The 21299-nt window shown below is 41.1% G+C and overlaps 5 protein-coding genes across 5 annotated transcripts; 1 reads left to right on the top strand and 4 right to left on the bottom strand.

Annotated features, from left to right (window-relative positions):
• Positions 1-109: 109 nt before the first annotated feature.
• MELLADRAFT_109024 (uncharacterized protein) lies at positions 110-1003 on the bottom strand (the record flags this gene model as incomplete). Its single annotated transcript, XM_007412857.1, has 3 exons — positions 110-190; positions 302-399; positions 535-1003. 3 exons carry the CDS (start codon positions 1001-1003, stop codon positions 110-112), a joined length of 648 nt encoding a protein of 215 aa, XP_007412919.1.
• A 3361-nt stretch (positions 1004-4364) lies between these two features.
• MELLADRAFT_72527 (uncharacterized protein) lies at positions 4365-5678 on the bottom strand (the record flags this gene model as incomplete). Its single annotated transcript, XM_007412856.1, has 2 exons — positions 4365-5273; positions 5336-5678. The coding sequence occupies 2 exons, from the start codon at positions 5618-5620 to the stop codon at positions 4794-4796; spliced, it is 765 nt and encodes a 254-aa protein (XP_007412918.1).
• A 1160-nt stretch (positions 5679-6838) lies between these two features.
• On the bottom strand, positions 6839-8299 carry MELLADRAFT_72526 (Hypothetical protein; the record flags this gene model as incomplete). The annotated part of the gene is made up of 2 exons (XM_007412855.1): positions 6839-7666; positions 7896-8299. The coding sequence occupies 2 exons, from the start codon at positions 8212-8214 to the stop codon at positions 6987-6989; spliced, it is 999 nt and encodes a 332-aa protein (XP_007412917.1).
• Positions 8300-10129: 1830 nt separating this feature from the next.
• On the top strand, positions 10130-10861 carry MELLADRAFT_109022 (uncharacterized protein; the record flags this gene model as incomplete). Its single annotated transcript, XM_007412880.1, has 2 exons — positions 10130-10514; positions 10677-10861. The coding sequence occupies 2 exons, from the start codon at positions 10130-10132 to the stop codon at positions 10859-10861; spliced, it is 570 nt and encodes a 189-aa protein (XP_007412942.1).
• A 1747-nt stretch (positions 10862-12608) lies between these two features.
• On the bottom strand, positions 12609-13716 carry MELLADRAFT_109021 (uncharacterized protein; the record flags this gene model as incomplete). Its single annotated transcript, XM_007412854.1, has 3 exons — positions 12609-12651; positions 12677-12815; positions 13065-13716. 3 exons carry the CDS (start codon positions 13714-13716, stop codon positions 12609-12611), a joined length of 834 nt encoding a protein of 277 aa, XP_007412916.1.
• Positions 13717-21299: the final 7583 nt, after the last annotated feature.

Below are 21299 nucleotides of genomic sequence, written 5' to 3'. Positions count from 1 at the left end.
TTCAGATGTTCTTCGATGGCGGCGTCGAACCTTATGTTGTCGTTTCCACTCGAGTTTACTGCGAGCTGTACCCCTCTGCGGTCAGCATGATTCATTAATGAATGAAGGATCAGGCCATCGCGGCAAACTTCCTCGGACATCGACGGGGTAAAGCTTTGGTCTTGGATAAATTTATGGACGGGGGTGTCATCTACAAAGATTTGATCATACCAATTCACCAGATTGAAGTGTGATACACTGGCAAACTCGGATGTCAGGAAACAATCGATAAATTAATGCGGTGATTTGAATCCAAACTGACTGGGCTAACATCTGAAGCACCCGAAGCATGTAAGACATACGGGTTGTCATGTAGTAATGACAGTGGATGTGGAGGAAAGTCGTATTGCGAGCCATTTCCTGTGAGTAGTAGATTCGTAGGTCGTCTCGAGTGTAATAACTGGGTCTATAGAAGGTTCCACATGCTTTGTCTGGTAATATGTAAATTAATATGCGGCTATGATATGACTAATATGGAAAATTAGGCGAACTTACTTGAACAACAGAGTATCACTGTTTGAATTGCATGGACGCCATCAATATCGTAAAGGTAGCCGTCAAGACACGAGTGGACGTGTAACGCAAAAGAGTGGTCACGCGAGCATAGGGTACAGTGAGACATTGGTGCACGTAAAAATCGTTCGGGCATTTTGGTACCCAAAAGCTCAGGGTGTAGACCGAAATCCCGGATAGCAGCTGAGGTGTTGATTCGGGAGGCGTCCAACAGGGGGAAGGACAGCCGCCATAAGTCAGGCAACAGGTCATGTGGGTAATGAGGTGAGAGCGCCAGTTCGAGGAAAGGTAGGAGAGTGTTTCGATTGGGTGTCAACCGTACGCTTTGTCCCGCACGATGTTGGACTTCGCCGGCGAGGGAAACAAACCGAACAAAGTCTGCCACACTCAGGGTTGCAGAGAGTCGAGGTGAATCGCGGGTCATTAGGTCGACGAAGTCGCGCAACAGCATGTTGGGATTGAGGGTGGGTATGATGGACGGTGGTGGTGTTGAAGTTGAAGTTGATGATTATGAATGAAGTAAGGTGAATCCAGGGCGCCCGTCTTCACGAGGAGGAGACGTACCCCGGGTGGATCGGGGCAGGCACCGAGGTGAGGGCAACGTATCACATGGATGACACCGCAGTCCCACAAATGGCGGAGAGTTGCAGTATCAGTCTTTCACTGAGACTCCCTGAGACAATACCTGGCACATACAGGGATAGTACAATTTCTTCTCGAGTGGCGCGTTTTTTATTCTCTGAAATTCCGGGCGTCTACAAAGGTGTTTTTTGAAGGAAGCAAAGGCCAAGTCAAGAAAAAGGAACCCACATTAATTTGTTTAAAACATCAAATCAAGTGGTTGGGTGAGAAGAAGTCGCATAAGCTCTGTGAAAAGTAGACCCACCGAGACGCGAATCGAGTAAAGCAAAAGAAATGATATAAAGAAGATTAAGATAATTAGCCACATGAACATAAAGGTCAAGAGCCATTACGAGGATCGAGAGCTTTGAAAATATCATTTCAAGTGGCAGTAAAAATGATAGAAGGTAATGAGCCAGATAATCAAACGGTCGAATTTGATTGTGAAAACTTATAAGATTAGCTTCATTGGCCAATAAGAGGGAGATGCCAAGTTGGATTTGTTTTTCAATTCTGAGATTAGAAGCTGAGCTTACAATATAGGATGGAAATGCTGAGGAACAGATTATTAAAGTTCATCTTGAAGTCGCTCTGAGTCTGATCACATTGAACATGAAAATGACACAAAACCTCAAATTTCAATTTATCTTTCTATCATCCATTCTTACATTGATTGTGTGGCCGAGTAAAAATTGGACCGATCGATCATGGTCACATTCATGTCAGATGAGGAAATGACAAGATTTTTAGGATGAAGAAACAAATCAATAATGAACCATGTATGGAGTGCCACCACTCTTGACCACACTGTATGACGGGTGTACAGAAAGCCATCTGTAGCTCAGAGAGTCTCAGAGAGAGTCTCAGAGCGAGTGAGTCTCAGGATAAGACTGATACTGTTACGCTCCCACAAATGGGCCAGCGGTGCGTAACTCTGGACTTTATGGTCAAAACGTATTGGCCATCAGGTGTTACAGCCGTTCCCGAAAAGGTTGCTTTTTTGATTTTTTTTTGGGGGCGGTTAGGGCTGTTAGGGTTGTACTTTACATATTATTGCCCATAACAAGTTGACAATACACATACGATCATACCACAGTGCCAGCCGATCCACCAACCAACAAATCCACCGATTGGATCGCTTTCTCCAGTTCCTCCTCTCGATCGAAGGCTTGTTCTCCAGGTTCGTTTTTGCTCTCAACTTTACCGGGTCACCTGTTCTGCTGTTGATTCTTTTGTTCATTTTTTTGTTCATAGGTTTCCTCCGCACCCACGATGGGGTTTGTCTTGTACTCGCCCGATATCAAACTCATTGTCATCCACAAGCATCTCCGTGGACAGACACTAGACGAAATCAATCTTGATCTTACGCTGGAAGTCTCCAAAGACTCACTTGCTCGATGGCTAGCTTTATTCAACAATACTCGGCGAGTCATCTCAGATCCAGATTTCTACGATCCTCGTGGCCGGCCGACTGTCTTATCAAACGAGCACCGCAGGTTTATCGAGAACGCCATTGATACTGAACCGACTATCTACCTTGACGAGCTTGCACACCAACTTTCAATTGAAAGAGGTATAGACATCTCCATCACTGCTTTAGCTCGTGAGGTACGCGATCGTCTTGGTCTAACCTTGAAGGTGGCAAAAACTGTCCACCCAAATCAAGACCCCAAAGAAGTAGGCAGGTATCTGTATGAAGTTGGATCAATTGATCCATTGTGCTTGGTCTTCATTGGTAAGCGTATTTCGTATTTGTATATTTCTTGATGTGTGATCCTAGAATTGTCAATAAATACACTTTGAGACAACAGGATCAAATTCACATTCCATCAGCAACGCTGATCAGAGGTCTGATCAGCTTGTGAACCAGTGAGGATTTACAACTGGTGTGTAACCTCACTGGTTTCGGTGGAATTGAACAAACCGTTGTCTTGAATGTATTTATTCATGACTCTAAGATCGCACATTAAGAAAGCATACCAATTGTCATATTTTCTTATTCAACTTTGAACTGACTTGGGTTTGAACAGATGAGAGTGCTTTCGCAGCTCGCAGACTTTACCGACAGAAAGCTCGTGCACCAAGAGGCCAACGTACACGACGTCTACCTCGGACTCTACAATCAAGAAAGTACTCGTTACTCCCTGCCATCTGTTTGAGTGGTTGTCTTGGAATGATTATTCAGGAAGGCTCAATTCTTCGGGAAGATTTGGAGTACTTCTTGTCGCACCATGTGGTAGGTACCATCAGCATATTATCTTTATCTTTGATAATAATCTGATATCTCGCGTCTTCCATACCAGCTTCCTATGATGAATCCTTACCCAGCTGAAAACAGTGTCCTTGTTTTGGACAACGCACCGGTTCATCATGGTGGTAATATTCAAGAACTGTGCGATCAATTTGGTGTACGATTACTTTACCTACCTGCGTATGGCCCCGAGTACAATCCAATCGAGAAATCTTTCGATATCATCAAGGCTCACCTTCGAAGGAGTGGCGAACTTCAAGAACACATGACGATGGATGAGGAAGCAGAGGTCATCTATCATCATGGTGAGAACGCACTGACACCCGAGCTCATCCGTTCTCTTTACCATGGAGTATATCTTTGAAAAGTAAGTTCATTCAATATGAGATCTGATCATATTTCATAAACTGATCATACATCGAATGAATTTCCTTTGATTGATAAAACAATTCTTTAATCGACTCATACACCACACTCTTGACCAGTCTCTCAAGACTTATCCTCGGAAATTTATTTCAAATGAATGAATCAAAATGTACCCCTTCATTGTAAATTACCTCATAGTTCAAATCTAAATCATGATTATATCAATCAAGATCTTTTGGTGAACTTCAATTAGTCAGAGCAGTGTATTTTCTTTGAATTTTAGTATGATGGCAGTTGTACTGGATGTTGTTTGGTGACTTTGTATGTGAAAAGACACGATGTTGTCATTTATTTGCTCTAATACAATTTGCAATGCTCCTTCAGTCTTCTTAAGAGCACCATTAGGTTTCTATTTGCCAATCATTAAAGTTGCTTTTTCTGATTGACATATCTAAGCAAGTTTATTGAGGTTGACATTCTGATATAAATAATAAAAATTGAAATGTTCATTCGAATGTCTTTCATGGCCTTTATGTATGCGTGGTGTTGGCTCAATCTCACTGCTTTGGTTATTGGAAGCCAAGCAAAAACTTTTTTATTGGTACTTTTGATTACAAAGAAAATGAGCCAGACGCTAATAAGATCAAAAGCAAATACTAATGAGAGATTGAAGAAAAACAAAATAAAGAACGAACAAAAGAACAAGCTATCAAAGCAGAAGAAAAACAAAATAAAGAACGAACAAAAGAACAAGCTATCAAAGCAGAAGAAAACAAAATAAAGAACAAAGAAAAAAACGAGCTATCAAAGGAGAAGAAACCCAAACAAAGAACAAACAAAAAGACAAGCTATCAAAGCAGAAGAAACCCAAACAAAGAACGAACAAAAAATCGAGCTATCAAAGCAGAACATTGTAGACAGGAGGAATGCAATAGATTAAAGCCGTTCTAAATAAAAGATAAAATAAAAACTGAGAGAAATGGAAGCAGATTGCACTGATGAATCAAAGCTGTTGCGCATCCAGTGCAGCAAGCTTTTCCATCAAAAACTTCTCGTACCTAACTGCACTAGAAAGGAGATGACTTGCATCGCCTGGAGGGATTCCGATAAGCTTTAATTCAGCAATGTTCATATCAGGACCTGGCTTGAGATCGCTCCAACGAGTGTAATGCCCTGTATTTAAGTTTGCCCTCAAGCTGGTATCGCTTTCAGGAAAATCAGCATAATCTAAAAATTCTTCAAAGGTTCCAGAGTACTTTCTTTGATAGATACGGTCATCAATTACTTGAGCTGGGGCAATCAGAGTGACTTCGTTTTGTACTATAGGTGCTGGAGCAGCAGCCATGAATCCAGCTGGTGGGGGATTGTCTGGAAACTCTCGATAGCCTGGAGGAAGTCTTCCACCGATGAATGTCTTGAAGCACGGTAAGGGAGGTGGAATGTCTACGGTGATATTGTTACGACCTTCTTTACGTGCTGCTATCTGAATATGGTGGAGTCTCGTGAGCAAAATTACAGTAAATGATATCAAAAAAATCAACTTACAATCTCATCGACCCAGATTTTGATCTTGCGAGGCGTCATAACTGTCCATTTCTTGGAGTCTGTAGGATGTCTGAGTAGACATTGTTCAGTGCCGTTTTTAGTTAGAATCTCTTTTAATTCAGCAGTAACACGCGAAGGTAAGTGTTCAGGGTTAGTTGGCGGTGAATTTGCCAAACCACCAGGCTGGTTTTGAGCAATCGCTTGTTGAGTATTCCATGAGCCTATATAGCCGCTGACTTTCTCTCTCCTACGTTCTACAGCAACCTGGAGTTTGGGATTGGCCATCTGAGCTAGAAGTCCAACGGAGTTTGGTTGGGAATCGATACATAGTTTCTTGAAATCATTCCATTCTGTGTTATTGTGAAGGTTGTACTTTTGCTTGCGGATGTAAGATTTTGGAGTAAGAGTGATACCGAGCCAAGAGACGGACTGGGGTTCAGATACATTGAAAAGATAAGTACCAAGCTTGGGTAGTACTCGGTCAAGGGATGTAACTATCAATTCTATGACTTTCTGAGGAGATGAATGATTCAAATCAACAGTGATGTAATGCTTGGGTCCAGTATCTTCCTTTTTAGTTTTGTCACAGTTCCATCCGAGTTTTTCAGGGGTTTGTTTTGACGGAGCTCTGCTAGTTGATGCGCTCGGTTTATCCTTTGGGCCATGTAGATAGGCCTCATGAAAGACTCGAAGTGTTGACATCTTGATCGGCAGCTCATTTGAAGTCTGACTCGGTATGATATGAGGATTACGGGGTTGAGATCGATTGGGTGGGTTGAAATCCCAGACTGGTGTATCGTTGGTCATAGATCCTGAACCGGATTGAAGGATGCCACACTCAGGGTGATATTTGGATTGAGCTTGAGCTCCGCATTGTCGAGGGTCGGCCAATGCACTACTGAAGTTTCCAGTGCTGCGATGATGGTCCAGCATAGGATCACGATGAGCTGTTAAAAAAGGTCAGTATTCATACAACAAAAAGACACAGTTTGAAATGGATTGGCTCACAATCCTCAAAGTTTTCACGGCCTTGTGCTGCTGCCTGCATGAAGCTCTCACGGCGGATTTCGCGCGCCTCGTAGATCGAGTGAGTCGCATCTGGATGGCGGAATGAAAATTTATCATGGTCAGCTAGAACAAAGTCTAAATATGACAAGGGTGAAGAAGAAAATTGACGTGCTTCTTGCTTGATTTGCTGCCATCAAGTGTGTTGCTGTTGGATTAAGACGTTGATCCATATTGCAATGGGATGGATCATTACGGATTTGTTGGCGAAGGGCTGCATGTTGACCAGCCAATCGCCCTTGTCTAGGATTCTTGATCTCGATCTCGTCGTCATCTTTGTTTTGACCCATTTGGAAGAAACTTATTGCCTAAAGAAGGCGAGGTTGGATTAATGATCGAGAGAAAAAAGAACACAAGAGGGTGGTGGAGTGGGATGGCTGGGATGACGTACAAGATTACAGGTGGATCTCCAATCTGGTGGTGTCTGATACAAAAGCTGAGTAAAATCTGACCCTATCTGATCTTAACAGCCCTAACCGCCCCAAAAAAAAATTCAAAAAAGCAACCTTTTCGGGAACGGCTGTAAGTGAAATATCTGAGAGTATGGGTAATTTGATTTATATGATGTAAACCCATGAGGCATGGCTTAGGGCAGGATTCTCAGGACTCTCAGAGCTGTATCAGGCCATCCCCAGATCCTCCGGGCTACCGCTTGTAAGAAGGCGGTTCTAGCTATCGCGTCATCTAGAAATTCCTGACGTCTTTCGCTTGGATCGCCTGGAGCTCCATCGATACGATTACAAGTGACATCGTTTCTTACAGCTATGTCATATCTAAATGCGACTATCCATCCATGTCTATCACTTAATTGCTGAACGTATTCGAAGTGCTTTTCTAAATCTTTTGCAAAGGCTTCATGTCCGTATTGCTCTTTTAAGTATTTCACCATTAAAATTCTCGCTCTAGTCCAATCAGCGAAAGATAGCCACCATTCATTTTTGGCGGGTTGTCCTGTCGGTTTGTCTTTCTTCTTCGACATACTCTTTCCTGCTATCAAACTATCAAATTCTATCCATTCAGAATTGAATATAGTCAAAGGGAAATGAATGTCCATCAGTTTCAGGTGGTTGTCCCAGTAATCCGTGAAGCGTCTTAAAGTGTTGTTTGCTGTCTTTCCACTTTTGTATTTGGACATTGGATTCGCTTTATCGGATGTTGATTTCGTAGTATTTATCAATTCTTCCACTTTCATCTTCAATAACAACTTCTTCGCTAACTTTGAGTCACCTAAATCTAAAGCTTTATAAGCTTTATCTATCAAAGTCGCTGTAAACGCAATTCATAACCATCAGATAAAAATTTTAACTTTTTCGTTTTGTTCAATATAACTATCGGATTAAATCACGATTGGTATCAAACATAAATCGGAATATATCACGATTAAATCGGAATACATCACGATTGTTTCTGCTTTTTGTTGGAATATATCACAACTTATAGTTTAAAAGCTTTCATATCGACAGTTCGGAATAAATCTACGAAACGTTCTGCTTACATTGGTCTAATTTTATCGTTTTCTCTTTAGAACTTGATGAGGATGAATCATCTTCAGAAGACCAGTTTATATCTTTGATTTTTGATTTGTTCTTTATCAATTTAATTTCTTCAATTGAACTATCAATTTCTTCCTCGCTTCTTTCTTCATTCAATCGATTTTCTTGTTCATCTTCTTTCCTAATTCTTTCTTCTTCCTCTAAAGTATTTTCGATATTCCAGTTACCTTCTGAATCTGGTACTAATATATCTGAGTTCGGTGGTGTTGGTTCCGGACTATACTCTGGTCTCAATCCTAAGTTACGTCTGCTTGATCTCATCGTATATGTTTCGTTGTTCGAAAGAGGCTTGTAGTGTAACAGTTCGAAAAAGGCTCGTAGTGATACAACGAGGCAGAGGGGAAACTGAAGCGGATGAGGGAGAGAGAGGAAGCGGTGGAAGATTCTCAGAGGGATCGTGAGTGCGAGAGAGAACTTGTGAGATGGTAGACACAACCTCTTCGAGGAAAGTCTCATCTCAGGGCGACAGTCGGTGCGCTCAACCGTTCCCTGATGATTACTCATCACTCCTCACAACTCTTGTGCTTTCGGGGTATCCGCTGGTTTCCTGAGAAATGGACCACGCTCGATCCTCGTGCCAGCGTCACAACCATACAAAGATTCTAATCAAACAAACTTCCACAAGCACTACGGTTTTGAGCCGCGTCCATTGCAAGTAGAATGTGTGCTTTGGCTTATTGAGCATTGGAACACTTTTCTTTGGGCTGGAACTGGATTTGGAAAATCCAAGGTACCCAAGATGTTTATTGCCACATATCCTCGTTCTAGTAAGGCAATGGTGATGATAATGAATCCGCTAGATGCTCTAGGAAACAATCAGGTATCTCTTTACTTGTTTTATATTTATCCTATGATCTCATGATTCACTATGCTTACATTTGGTTTCTTCAAACAATATAGGTTGAAGAAAAAATTGTGGTGGGTTTCACTGCTGTATACATCACAAAGAAAACCTTCTCCAAAAAGTTTTGCAGAGAGATTCTGGATGGAAAGTATCAGTTTATATACTTAGTGAGCTCTTATCATTTGTTCACAATACTGTGTGCCACAAAATAATGACATGATTGGTTGTCTCAGAGTCCGGAGATCTTCCTCAACAGCCTGATGTTCACAAAATTATATTTTAACCCGCTTTTCCAAAAACAATTGGTATTGAAAGTTGTCGACAAAGCCCACCTTATCTACTGTTGGGGGCTGGTAGCAAGTGGAATCACGCAAACTATGAGCACCTTCAAAAAACTCCAAGATATTGCAGTATTTAGGCCAAGCTACGGGAATCTATATGGACGCTTTCTTGCAACCAACCACGCTCCCATTTTGCTCATGTCTGCTACTTGTTGGCCCAAAGCTATGGAAGCAATTAAGAAGAATTTACGGCTTGGCAACCATAACCTCAAGTCACAAACCGCTGAACTAGTTTGACAAGAAATCCGCATAATTAGAATAACTTTGAAGCACCCTCTGAGGAGTGCACAGGATCTTAAACAGTTCTTCGGTGATGCTTGTTTGATTCCCAATGGCAACCTTCCCCCAACACTTATCTATTCTGGCACCCAGGACGGAACTGCAGAGACCTTAACTCATGTCAACATAGCGCGTGGCCAGCCTGAAAATTCCCGGAATGGTATGAGCACCTGCGCGCGTCAATACCATGCAGCTACAGGACCAGATGATAGGGCAGATCACGAGGAGCATTTTGTCAAATCACTTTTTCCAATCATGTGCTGTACAATGGCGTTAGGTCTTGGCCAAAATTGGAAATTAGTACACCGAGTCATAGTTATGGGAAGGATGGATCCCGCAACGGTGGTGCAAATGTTTGGGCAGTGTGGTCGTGATGGTCGGCCTGGTGTTGGTATCCTTTTAGTTGAAGAGAAACGTTTGGGTGCTGGGGCAAAGAATAAGCCGAATGACTTTGGTCCTCCCAAAGATATGTCAGATGACAATAGGATGGACAAGCTTGCAATAACCCCAGTTTGTCTCAGAGTAGCAATGGCTGTAGACAACTAGTGAGTACAATTTTCTTCAACTCATCTATTTGACAAAAGTCTGATTTTATTTTTGAAGTGTTGGTCATATACCCATTAGCTTTGATGACAAGGATTACATAGAAGAGGTGGCTTGACAGAAGGCTCTCAATCTCCAGTCTTGTCTATGCTCAAATTGTGAGCCAGAAATGGCTTTGAAATTCATCAATGAGCAGCACCATGCATCAAACAACAATATGAGTGATATAATAACCGGCACTTTTGATGAGACATTCAGTCACAACATTTGCTGCCCAAATCCAGCTCTTGACAAGGGACCCAATCTCGAAATGATTTTGACATGCCCACCAAAAGATCAGATCAGATCAATGATCATCATGAAGGAACTAGTGTCACAATTAATGTCGGATTTCAATACTCTATACAGCAAAGAATGTGAAGAATATGAAATGGAATTGGACTGCGAAGACATATTTGATAAGGAAAAGCATGCATGGCCAATCACAAAAAATGCAGACATAATATCTCGAGGGGTTTCACTGCGAGGGATTTTTGGAAGCAAGGCAATGGATGGTATGTTTGATTGCATTGTAAATTGCATCAAGAAGTGGGAACGCTCCAATATCTATGCACAACATCAGAAAGTAATTACTCAACTCAATAATGCATGAACTGCTGCTGCAAACAAAAAATGGGAGAAGGAGAAGACTGATAAACCGAAAAGAGATGCTGCAGCTGCGGAACTTGATGGACAGCCACCCTCACATCCAAAGAATCCACCTGCACCACCACAAAACGACGCTGATAATGACTGTGAGGTGTCCAATGGGAATATATCCGGTGCACCCATTATTTCACTTGCACCACAACAATTCAATACAAATATTGATCCACGGTTGACCAGCGATACTAATGGCTAATGAATCACAGCTCCATTGCCCCAACTGGTACAACAAATTCTAGTGTAAATAATTCTAGCATGTCTATGTGATAAGTGAAATGACAGGACCCCGGATAAGTCCTATAAACCCTAGGGATGAAAAAGGAATGAATCAGACCCTCCAATTTTTGCTATGTTAGGGATGAAAAAGGAATTATCCGCCCCGGTCCTGGTCACATGTTAGGGATGTGGAGGAATGAATCTCAGTTGGACAAAAATCTCCCTCTCAGATGATACTGATGTACCATGAATGAACAGCATGATTAATATCCCATTTCATAAGTTATTTCCCCATTAACCTTGAAAGGTACAAACAGAAATTCACATTCAACAAGGGTTTACACAAGTTGCTCATATGCAAGTTGAGTTGTGCACAAGGGACATAGCTTTCATTCATTCAAAGATCAATTTTTTCTGACTTCCCTTTACTCTGAGGAGTATTCACCCATGTTGAAACAAATTTTGTACATTGAAATAGCTGATCTAGGTACAAGAATCACGTCAAGATTATTTGCCTTTTCCAATGTTCTAGAAACAAAATTGAAGTCCCCAAAAATTCTCCAAAACCAGCTTTCCAATGTTAGGGATGTGGGGGAATTAATTTCCAAAACTCTTAAAAACCTGGCTTTTAGGTTAGGGATGAAACAGGAATTAATGGCCTCAAAAAAACAAAAAAAGAGGTATGAATTAGGAGGTTTTGACCAATTATCCATCCCTGTCATTTATAAGACTTATCCGGGGTCCTGAAATGACGGACCCGGTGGATCATTGGGCACATCTGTAGCTTCATTGTCGTCAACTGGATTTGGGCCATTTTCAGTCTGGGTGCTTCCCCATATATAACGGGAGTGCTGGTTGTGGGTGTACTCATCATAGAAAATTTCTTGAAATTTTTGGAAACCTGTCTTAAAAAGATCAGGTTTAGGGGAAGGTTGAGAAGGTTCTGTTGTCCATTTGGATGAAGGATTGCACTGTCTTCTTGGTTGTATATATCTTCTTAGTTTGATATATACAATTCAGACCCACCTTGATTTTGAGAAGGTCCATCAATTTTTGAAACTGTAAATAGAAGCTTGTCACTATACATACTCACACCATTCTCAGTTCTTGAAGAGTTATTAAAATTTACCAGTTTGATGTTGAGGGAGTACCTGCCAGCAAGCCTTTGAATTTTGGTTCCTGAGCCCTACAGGATGCAAAAAAATACCAGTAAGCAACCTTTGATATGAGAAACATTAATCAGATCAAAGGTACATACCACATTGTTGAAGAAGTATTTCAACCACCATATCTTACGCTCAAGACGTAAGTCTTTAGGCTCAAATCTTTGAGCTGCACCTCGTGCCAAGATCAACAAAGAATGTTTTATAACATGTGCCAGACCAGGAGGTAAATAATGCTAAAGTAGTAAAATGAGCCGGGGAGGATGCTGAGCATAGTGAGAGAGGCCTGGTGTGCCATGAGACATCACAGCCCAGCGCTTCCACATCAAAATCAGTTGGCCAATATCACCAGCCTTTGTGGCCTGATCTGCTTCAACATACAAGGCAAGATCTCGTAGACGCAGGCGTAAATTATAGCCACAAATATCACTGTCCTTTTTAGCTGCTTTGCAAGAGCTCTTGGTGAAGTACTTTGCATGAGTCTCTTCAATGATTGACTTAGCTGTTGCATTGTCCAAGAGATCTGGGTTAGGTGACTGCGTCTTAATCACCTCACTGTTTGCATCAGGATGGAACGGTCAACAATGAAATATAGACAAGGAAACAGCTGTAAATGAAAAAAGACAACTGACTTTAAGCACCACACCATCGTGGCAAAATGAGTGTGATTGATCATACGCATGATCAGGCTAAAGTCTTTCTTGGCTGCTGGACGTTCAGTCTTTCCTGCGAGTGATTCCCAGCTCTTTGAAAAGGGGATGTCTTTGTCATCTGCAGCGTCACCCCACCCACCAAGTATGTACCAGTATCCTATATTCCACATTGTGTGCGCTGCACCTGGTATAGTAAGGTAATTGAGCATACTCTCGTGCTTTCTACCCGCTGGCTGAAGCTTGGATCGACAACTCTCCAGGCTGATGCAAGTCCCAACGTCTCCTTCAACGACTTGCAGATCATGAGGATGATCTTTGAGAGGCCGGCCAGTGATAGAAGCGATGTGGTCTAGAAATTGTCCGACACCTTTGGCCAAACCAGAATATAAGTCCATCAAAGGCAACATCATCACATCAGCCTTTTTGACTGGCAAAGGTTCCACAGCGGGTGAAGTCCGTGATAAGTTTGGCTGCTTTTCTGGAATGATGTCTCGGTTGTTGGTGATAATATAATCCAAGTAAGCCTGAGAAAGTTGAGCCTTGGTAGGTTCTTCCCATTGAGCCCAAGCTTTCTTGTCTGGTAGAAAGGTTTTAACATCAACTTCCTTGGTTTCTGCTTGATGCATAGCTTCCACAAAACTATCCAAGCTTAAGTGTCCAGGCTTAACCTCTTTGTGTGATAAAACTGTATCCGACAAGAAATGAAGATATCCATAGGTTCCATGGAACATACATGAGTCGGCCTCTAATCTAGAGTAATGGATCTGTTCTTGAATGTCAAAATTGTCTAACACCAGAAAGGGCTGTATAGTATATTCCATCAAAACTTTTTCTTGAACTATTGACAGCGCTACTTTAGCCAGCCGCCTGATTGTACGTAGGGCAGAAGAGCGCAACACAGTCAGGCCAATAGCATGAAGATAGTGATGAACCCATTCACTTTCCCCTGCTGCCAAAAAGGTGACGGAGTTTTCAAGCTGGAAACCATTGATTGCACAATTGTTTACATAAGCTATCATAAAACAGACAGTGGTTGCAACCTGAAGAGGTTTAAAAGATATCAGTTATTGATGTTGTGCATTAGCAAAATTGAATGGCGTCCTTTCATAGATTTCTTCTTCCATTTTGCAGGCCAGCACCTCCTCATCCAACTCTTCTTGATCTAAGTGAGCAGCCACAATGACATCATCTTTGGATCCACCACAATTGAGACACTTGGTTTCAAGTTTCTTGGTTGAGCTTGAGTTTGATTCTGTCGACGCCTCTGAATCATGATCTCTGTTCTGTTCTAGCTTGGGTATAACAGTTACAGGATCTTGTATGATGATGTCTTCATTGTTCAAACTTTCACTATCAGAGAGATGAATATCTTGCGGGTCTTTGGTGTTGGCAACAATGGAGTCCTCTGGTTGTGTTGAAGGCCTCCCAGCGGACAATTGATGGCAAATAAGTTTCCATAAGAACCCCATTCCAATTTATATTGTGGAGGCACGCTCCACAGCCTTGTCCATGTTGAAGAAAGATGGCTTCAGAGACCACACAGGCTAATTTGCTGGGTACCACCTCTGTCGCCAACGACGAGATGCCTCCGCATCAACTATCTTCTTTGACTACATGTAGTAATCAATATTTGACGATAAGTGATGTGAAATAACTGGGAGATAATGATCTGAATACGTACCTCTGCAAGTATATACGCTTTCCAAAGTAACTTTCCTTTGCGCTTTTTGCAAGCAAGCCGTTTGATAGCATTCAATACAGTCAAAGTTGAGGGCCATCCACGTGGTATTCCCCAGTATGAGCAAGCTCTTTTCAAGATTCCTGGTTTGTCTTTGGCAATCAAGAATGTCCGGATGATGTGTTTCACTGACCACCGGGATGGATGATTCCTTAGATTCTCAACAAGATCAAATTTGTATTGAATCATTTCTGTAGTTATCTTGTAGTTTTGATCAGGAACTGTAATCATCTTGAGGATAATTGACCAAGATATAAGGGATTGTTGAACTCAAATTATACCCTCCAATATCTGTTACAGGCCGTAATCTGACAATCCTGGAGGTTTTTTGTTAGTACAATCAACAATTTTCACACTAAAAATACAAAAAATACGCAAATCTAAGCTCTCAACCATAGGAACAATATGCATATTTTTGTGTATTTTTGTCTCTCTCCCAGACTGCTCAATATCTTTGTGCGTTGGGTTTTATATTTTCTGCCCAGAAGATATTATATTTTGTGTATTGTTATATGCATTGTGGTTATAAAAATATGAAAAAATATCACAGACAACCGGAATTCATCAAAGGGCCCTTCCATTTTTTTTTCATATTTTTCTGACCCTTGCCAGCTTCTCTATAATTTTCTATGTCAACTCAATTTTCTAAACTCCATGGTAAATTTGCAATTTGGCGTAGTGTACAGCTATTTTGAAAACAAAAGTGGTTGTTGTGTTTTCTTTTTCTTTTTTTTTCATATCCACAGCTAATTTATTTCACCCAATTGGTCTGTTAATCCGGATTGGAATCAGATGTTGAGGTCAAGCCTCTGTGTTCCAAATCTCACTCGCAAGCACTTCCTCCAAGCCCCACCTCACCACATCTCACCAAATCTGCCAGTTGGACAAAAACAAGAATGCCTCAATACAGCACCGACATCAAAGTGCAGGCTATCACTCTAATGTCCAAAGGTATGAGTTGACCAGAAGTCAAACATCATTTGCAATCTTCAGTACATGTGGACACCCTCACCAAATGGAAGCAACTATACAAATCTACTCTAGCTGTCATTTGCAGTGCTTCAGATTACAATAAATGTGGACGTCCTCTCACTTTTTCAGATGAAGAATGTGAATTCATGGCCGACTTGATCTCCGCGGACCCAACACTTTATCTCGATGAAGTCCAGGAATTGATGTACAATGAAACCGGCATTCACGGAAACTTGTGGACTATTTCTGATGATCTTATTTTGCTTGAGTTGAGCAAGATTTTGAGCGATTTTTTTGGCCTGCACATTGATTTGTCAAACCCAATCCTGATCACAAGAATGATGAAAAAAAGCTCACATTGCTCTCCTTTACCTTTTTAGTCTTTGGATTTGCCTGTACAAAATCTAAATGCATGGATTGCTGTGGACCCTTGAGGCAAGCTGCAATGAAACTGTTATAAGCAGTCTCAGTCATGATTTCAAATTCTTTTTTCTTGAGGAAGCCCTTGTGGCCATGGATCCAACCAGTAACTTTGAGATCATCTTCTGAGAGTGTGAAGTTAAGAGCTTCAGAGATATTTGCCTTGGGTAAATCACATTGGCTGAAAATCAAAGAACGGAAAAGTTGAAGATTGGTATTGTCATTCACTGATACTCAAATGCCCCAGTCATTCTTGAGGGGGGTGTAGGTGGGTGAAATCGGTCCTGAAGCCTTTGTTGACCTCTTGGCACGTGTGATTGGCTAAATTGAGCGTCTTCATTGCCTTAATCAGGTACAAAAACCTCAACATGAACTTTGAAAGCCAGCTCAGTGGTTTTCAAAGATGAGCGATCTGAAGATGAAGAGTCAAACTTGATATCTACAAGGAGAATAAACAACAAGACGTACCTTCACAATCAATTGTGACACCATTCAAACCCAAGTCCTGAGATATTCCATTCAAACCTGGTGGGGGCGGCAAATCTGAAGACAAAGTGCCAAACTGAATATCTACAGGGGAGATAAAAAACAACACATACCTTTGTAATCAACTTCAACAACATTCAAACCTAAGACCTGAAATCTTTCACTCAAACGAGGTGGAGGGAAAGAAAAGGAGTTCAATGGTTGTGATGTTGGAAATGGGATTGAGCCGGTCTGGCTGACACCTTGATAAGGGAGATGCCCCGGTGCATACGGCGTTGGTGCTTCTCGAGTCAAATCTTGAGCCGGATGGAAGAAGCTTGAAGATGTACCGCTGTACAAACCACGAGACTGTTGAGCGGTGTTTAAGTTGATGGTTCTTTGATATGGATGTGATTGATCAAAACTTTGAAGAGGCTGTGAATTGTGAGAAGCAGGCATCTTGAGAATGGGCCAATTGTGTGTGGATGGATGTGGAGCTGGCTTCAAGCAAGAAACACAGCTTGTCTGGGTTCAACAGGATTCAACGGGATTCAACCTCAGGCTGTCATCAGCCTATTCTGTGGTGTTCCTGAAAGATGGGAAACCACGGAAATGAAAAAAAGAAAACAAGACAACCACTTTTGTTTTTGAAATAGCTGTACTTTATTGCCAATTGCAACCTTCTGTATGCAATAGTCAACTGAAAGTCTTTCAAAGACCTCCTTTTACTTGTACACTCTCAAACCAGCGGAATGCTTGTGCATTGCCATTCAATAGCTTAGTACTGTAGCAAAGTCTTTAATCACTATGAAAAATTCATCCAGTTGGAGTACTTTGATCAAGCGGAATACATTGCCTTCACACAGAATGTGTGGACGTCACCCAATCATCATGGATTCCTAGGAATCCCCAGCCACTTCATCACCAAAAATTGGAAACTTATGGATATTGTGATTGGAATGCCTCATATTGAAGGTAACTTGTATATCTTCTTTTATTTTTCTAACTGAATCAAATTGCAGATTGCTGACCAGAGTGAAAATTCCTGTTTCTAGGTGCCCATGAATCTGATGCCAATAACTTCTGTGAAATACTGGTCAAGTATATCCTTGAATTCAACTTGGGCTGGAAGATCTCAGCTATGACAGCTGATAATGCAAGTGTGAATACAACAATTGGTTGATTGATGTCTCAAGATCCCAATATCAAATTTGCCAAAAACCAGCTTATGGGATGCTGTGCACATGTTATCAACTTAGCTGCCAAGCAAGGCCTCAAACTATTTGGAGACTTCATATTTGAAGACAAAGATAACCTCCCTCCATCCTTAATGAATATTGTCAACAATCCTGATAGCACTTCTGTTAACTCAAGTACAATCTATGGTCGTATACATGGTCTGGCTATGTACACTTGAAAAACACCGCAACATAGTCAGAACTTTGCAAATGTAATAGCTCTAGTGCGTGATCTTCAAAAAGATCTTCAAGATGAAAACCAGAAAGAAAATGGAATTGAAAACAAGCAAGACAATGATGAGGAAGGTCAGCGACACACAGAGGCTTTCACATTTTTCCAGTTTTGCCCACCATCCAACTCCAATGAGGAAGCCCCCAGCACATCTCAAAAAACTATGTCAACTGACCATGTCAACAGGTATGGTGGATGTAACCAATGGAAAATCATACTTCATGCTTAAGCAAGTACTTCAACTTAAAGAAGCCTGCGTGCAGTATTGTGAATGTCAAGCCCCAAAGTTTACTCTCTCTAAATTGGAATGGGGGTATGTGGAACAGATGTGTGATCTCAAGCAACTCAGAAAATCTAACAATATGTTGTGTCAAAAGCAATATCCTACAATGCATGAAGTGATCCCAATTTACACAGTTATCATTGAAGGTTTGATGAAGGTCAGTATTTTTGTCATCATCTCTTCATAAATATCAAATCATAATCATATTACAATCTGATATTTATTCAATATCTCTTAATTCAGGTCAAGTATAAGTATGACCACACTCAGCTTATACCAGCGGCAAATGACATGATGAACAAGTTGGACAACCACTTCAAAGCGGCCCTGAAGAAACCAGCACCTGTTTGTGCAACATTTTTTAACCCTTGCCTCAAGATAAAGTTTTTTGAGGTAATCAGTTCTTCAAATAATCAAACCTTTCTGAAAAAATTCTGCATGCCTTGGATCATGCAGAGTCCTTTTCAAAGTATGGCACGACTCCCAACAATTTCAAGCAATAGTTTATTCACATTGCATCAACCTTTACCTGTGCTCCTCCAACCCCCAAATCCAAGAAAAAGAAGGCAAAACCAAATTGCTTTGCCAAAGAAGTCTACAGAAGCAACAAACCATCCTCTTAAAACACCATCAAAAGTGAAATCAATTGCTATTTTGGCAATTGTGACCATCATTGGGGGAATATCTTATCATTTTTGTGAGGAGTGCACGTCTGTTGGGCGTACTCTTCACTAAGAATGTGGTGATAAAGGTCAAGTGTGGTCTTCACGTGGTACACCCAAGTGAAGACTACAGCTAGTTGACCTCTAAGAAGAGGATTTAAGGAAGAGATAACACTACAAGAAAGATAATATTTTCTGGGCAGAAAATTAAATTATTGATACACAAAAATATTGAGAGGCCAGGAGGAGAGCAAAAAATGAATAAAAATATGCATCTTGTTCCCTGCGTTGAGAACTTCACTCCGCATGTTTTTCCGTATTTTTACAATCCATATTGATAAGTGTACTAACAATCAACCTTCACAATCATCCAATTACAACCTGTAACAAGCACTGAAATTTGGCTCATTAGTGTTTAGAGAAACTTTTGATTTCTGAAAATACTCATAACTTTTTCAATTCCGGTCCAAAACGCTCGATTTTGGGTGCATTGGTAAGCTGGAATTGTCCTCCAAATAGTTCATAATAGGACCACACAGCATGCTGGTCTTCTAAAAAAGATATCATCTTTTTTATACATTTGTACATACAGATCCATAGAATGATTGTCATACTAGCTACATAGTTCTTGATCTTATGAAAGTTCGAGAGGAAGAGTTAAGCTTTCTAATGCACTTAAAATCGAGTGTTTTGAGGCAGATTTGACAAAGTTATAGGTGTTTTCAGAAATCAAAAGTTTCTCTAAACACTAATGAGCCAAATTTCAGTGCTTGTTACAGGTTGTAATTGGATGATTATGAAGGTTTATTGTTAGTACACTTATCAATACAGACTGTAAAAATATGGAAAAATATGGAGAGTGAAGCTCTCACCGCAGGGAACAAGATGCATATTTTTATTTATTTTTTGCCCTTCTCCTGGCCTCTCAATATTTTTGTGTATCAATAATTTAATTTTCTGCCCAGAAAATATTATCTTTTGTGTAGTGTAAAGAGATTAAGGGCAATTAAGAGCTAGTGCACTCTAACCTCGTGAGACTGTAAGAGGCAGGCTTTACACTTTGGTAAACCCAAGATCCTGAAGGCTACTTTAGACTTTGTAAAAAGGAGGAAGCTTTGCTACTTTCAGGTGTATTTCTAGAGACAATGAATGCCCTGGGCTCATAGAAATCAGTACCTTGGGTGTTCAGCAATGGAACCCATAATGCTCAAGAATGGTCTTTAACAAACTACACAGCTAACCACGTACTTGAAGATCCTCTCAATAGGAGTCAAGTAAATGTGGTTCTGTGTTGTGATGGTAGTAAAAGATGGGGGATGATTCTAGGGAAGAAGGGGGGGTCTATATAGTCTCAGTTCCAGCGTCAACTTGTGGTTGGTGTGTGAGTCTTGTCTATTCACGTGTCAACTTGTGGTTGTCACTTGGGTTAGATTTATTATGTATTTAATACATTACATACATGTGTTTAAGTGGCTCTTGACACTGAGCCTTGAGATGTAGCTTATGGCTTTATACAATATTTTAATATTACATGTGGTACTGTTAGCCCATGGTCCTGTGATTAGGGCTCAGGGCTGACAATTTTGAAAGGGAAGGAGGAGTCTTTACCAGGACTTGCTAATATGGAAAGGAGGTACCTTGCAATTCTGGCTACAAGCACCCCATCCAAGGAGCATTTAGTAAGACAAAGTCAATCATAGGACCTCAACATGCTTTTCTTACTCCTATGAGTTTGGAAGTTCTTTTGTGCCTTAAGGAGTGGTTTTGCCTCTTTGGGGCTGTGTTTTCCCCACTAAACTTAGACTTTCAGATTCAGGAAATCAAATTGTGATTGAGGATGATAGCAATTGATTGTGAACCAGGCTTTTCATCATATGCTTATAAGTTTCCTTTTTTCCATTCCTTTTTTTTACTTCTTGTTGTTTTCTACTCTTTTTTATCCTCACGGTCTTTACTTTTTTTACTTATTTTGCCTCATCTCTACAGATTTGAAATCCATCATTTTGGCTCATAAAATGTGGGTAGCCCGCGGGTAGGGGACTTTATAACAAGCTCCCCCCCGCGGCTGTACCCTATGGCCCTGGGGACCCCGATGTGTCAGTCTCAAAAAATGCGTGACCAAACCTGCGCCCAAGGGTTAGGGGCTTGGGTCCAGGGCTCAGCCTGATTCATCATATAGTTGTCTCTGCACAAGGGACTTAGTTAATTTAGAGCTAGCCCACATGGTTTTGTGGAACACAAAAGGTATGGGTTTTCATAGATTATGGGCTAGCGAGATTCTCTGCAATAACCCATACAAATGGATTCAAGGTTTATTGCAGAGTTTTGTTCAGAAAGTTGAGACATGAGTGCAGTGCGCTTTCATTGTCTAACTTAACTAAGTCCATCTCTGAGTCAGCCACTTTTCCACACACCAAGCTTGCAAAGGCTAAAAGAGCCCTGCAAGAATCAGGACTTGTGTTAAGTTAGTTTCACTGTGTATTCAAGATGATTGAGAAAGGAATGACAAAAGGGTAGGCCATACGAGTGTTTTGGAGCATGCTGCCCTAAAGACCTGCAGGGATTGACAGACAGCCCTCCCACAAGCTTTAG

The sequence above is a fragment of the Melampsora larici-populina genome (genome assembly GCF_000204055.1).
Source record: "Melampsora larici-populina 98AG31 unplaced genomic scaffold MELLAscaffold_33, whole genome shotgun sequence".
Lineage (NCBI taxonomy): Eukaryota > Fungi > Basidiomycota > Pucciniomycetes > Pucciniales > Melampsoraceae > Melampsora > Melampsora laricis-populina.
The sequence above is the reverse complement of the archived record's forward strand: the minus strand, read 5'-3'. Positions and strand labels throughout refer to the sequence as shown.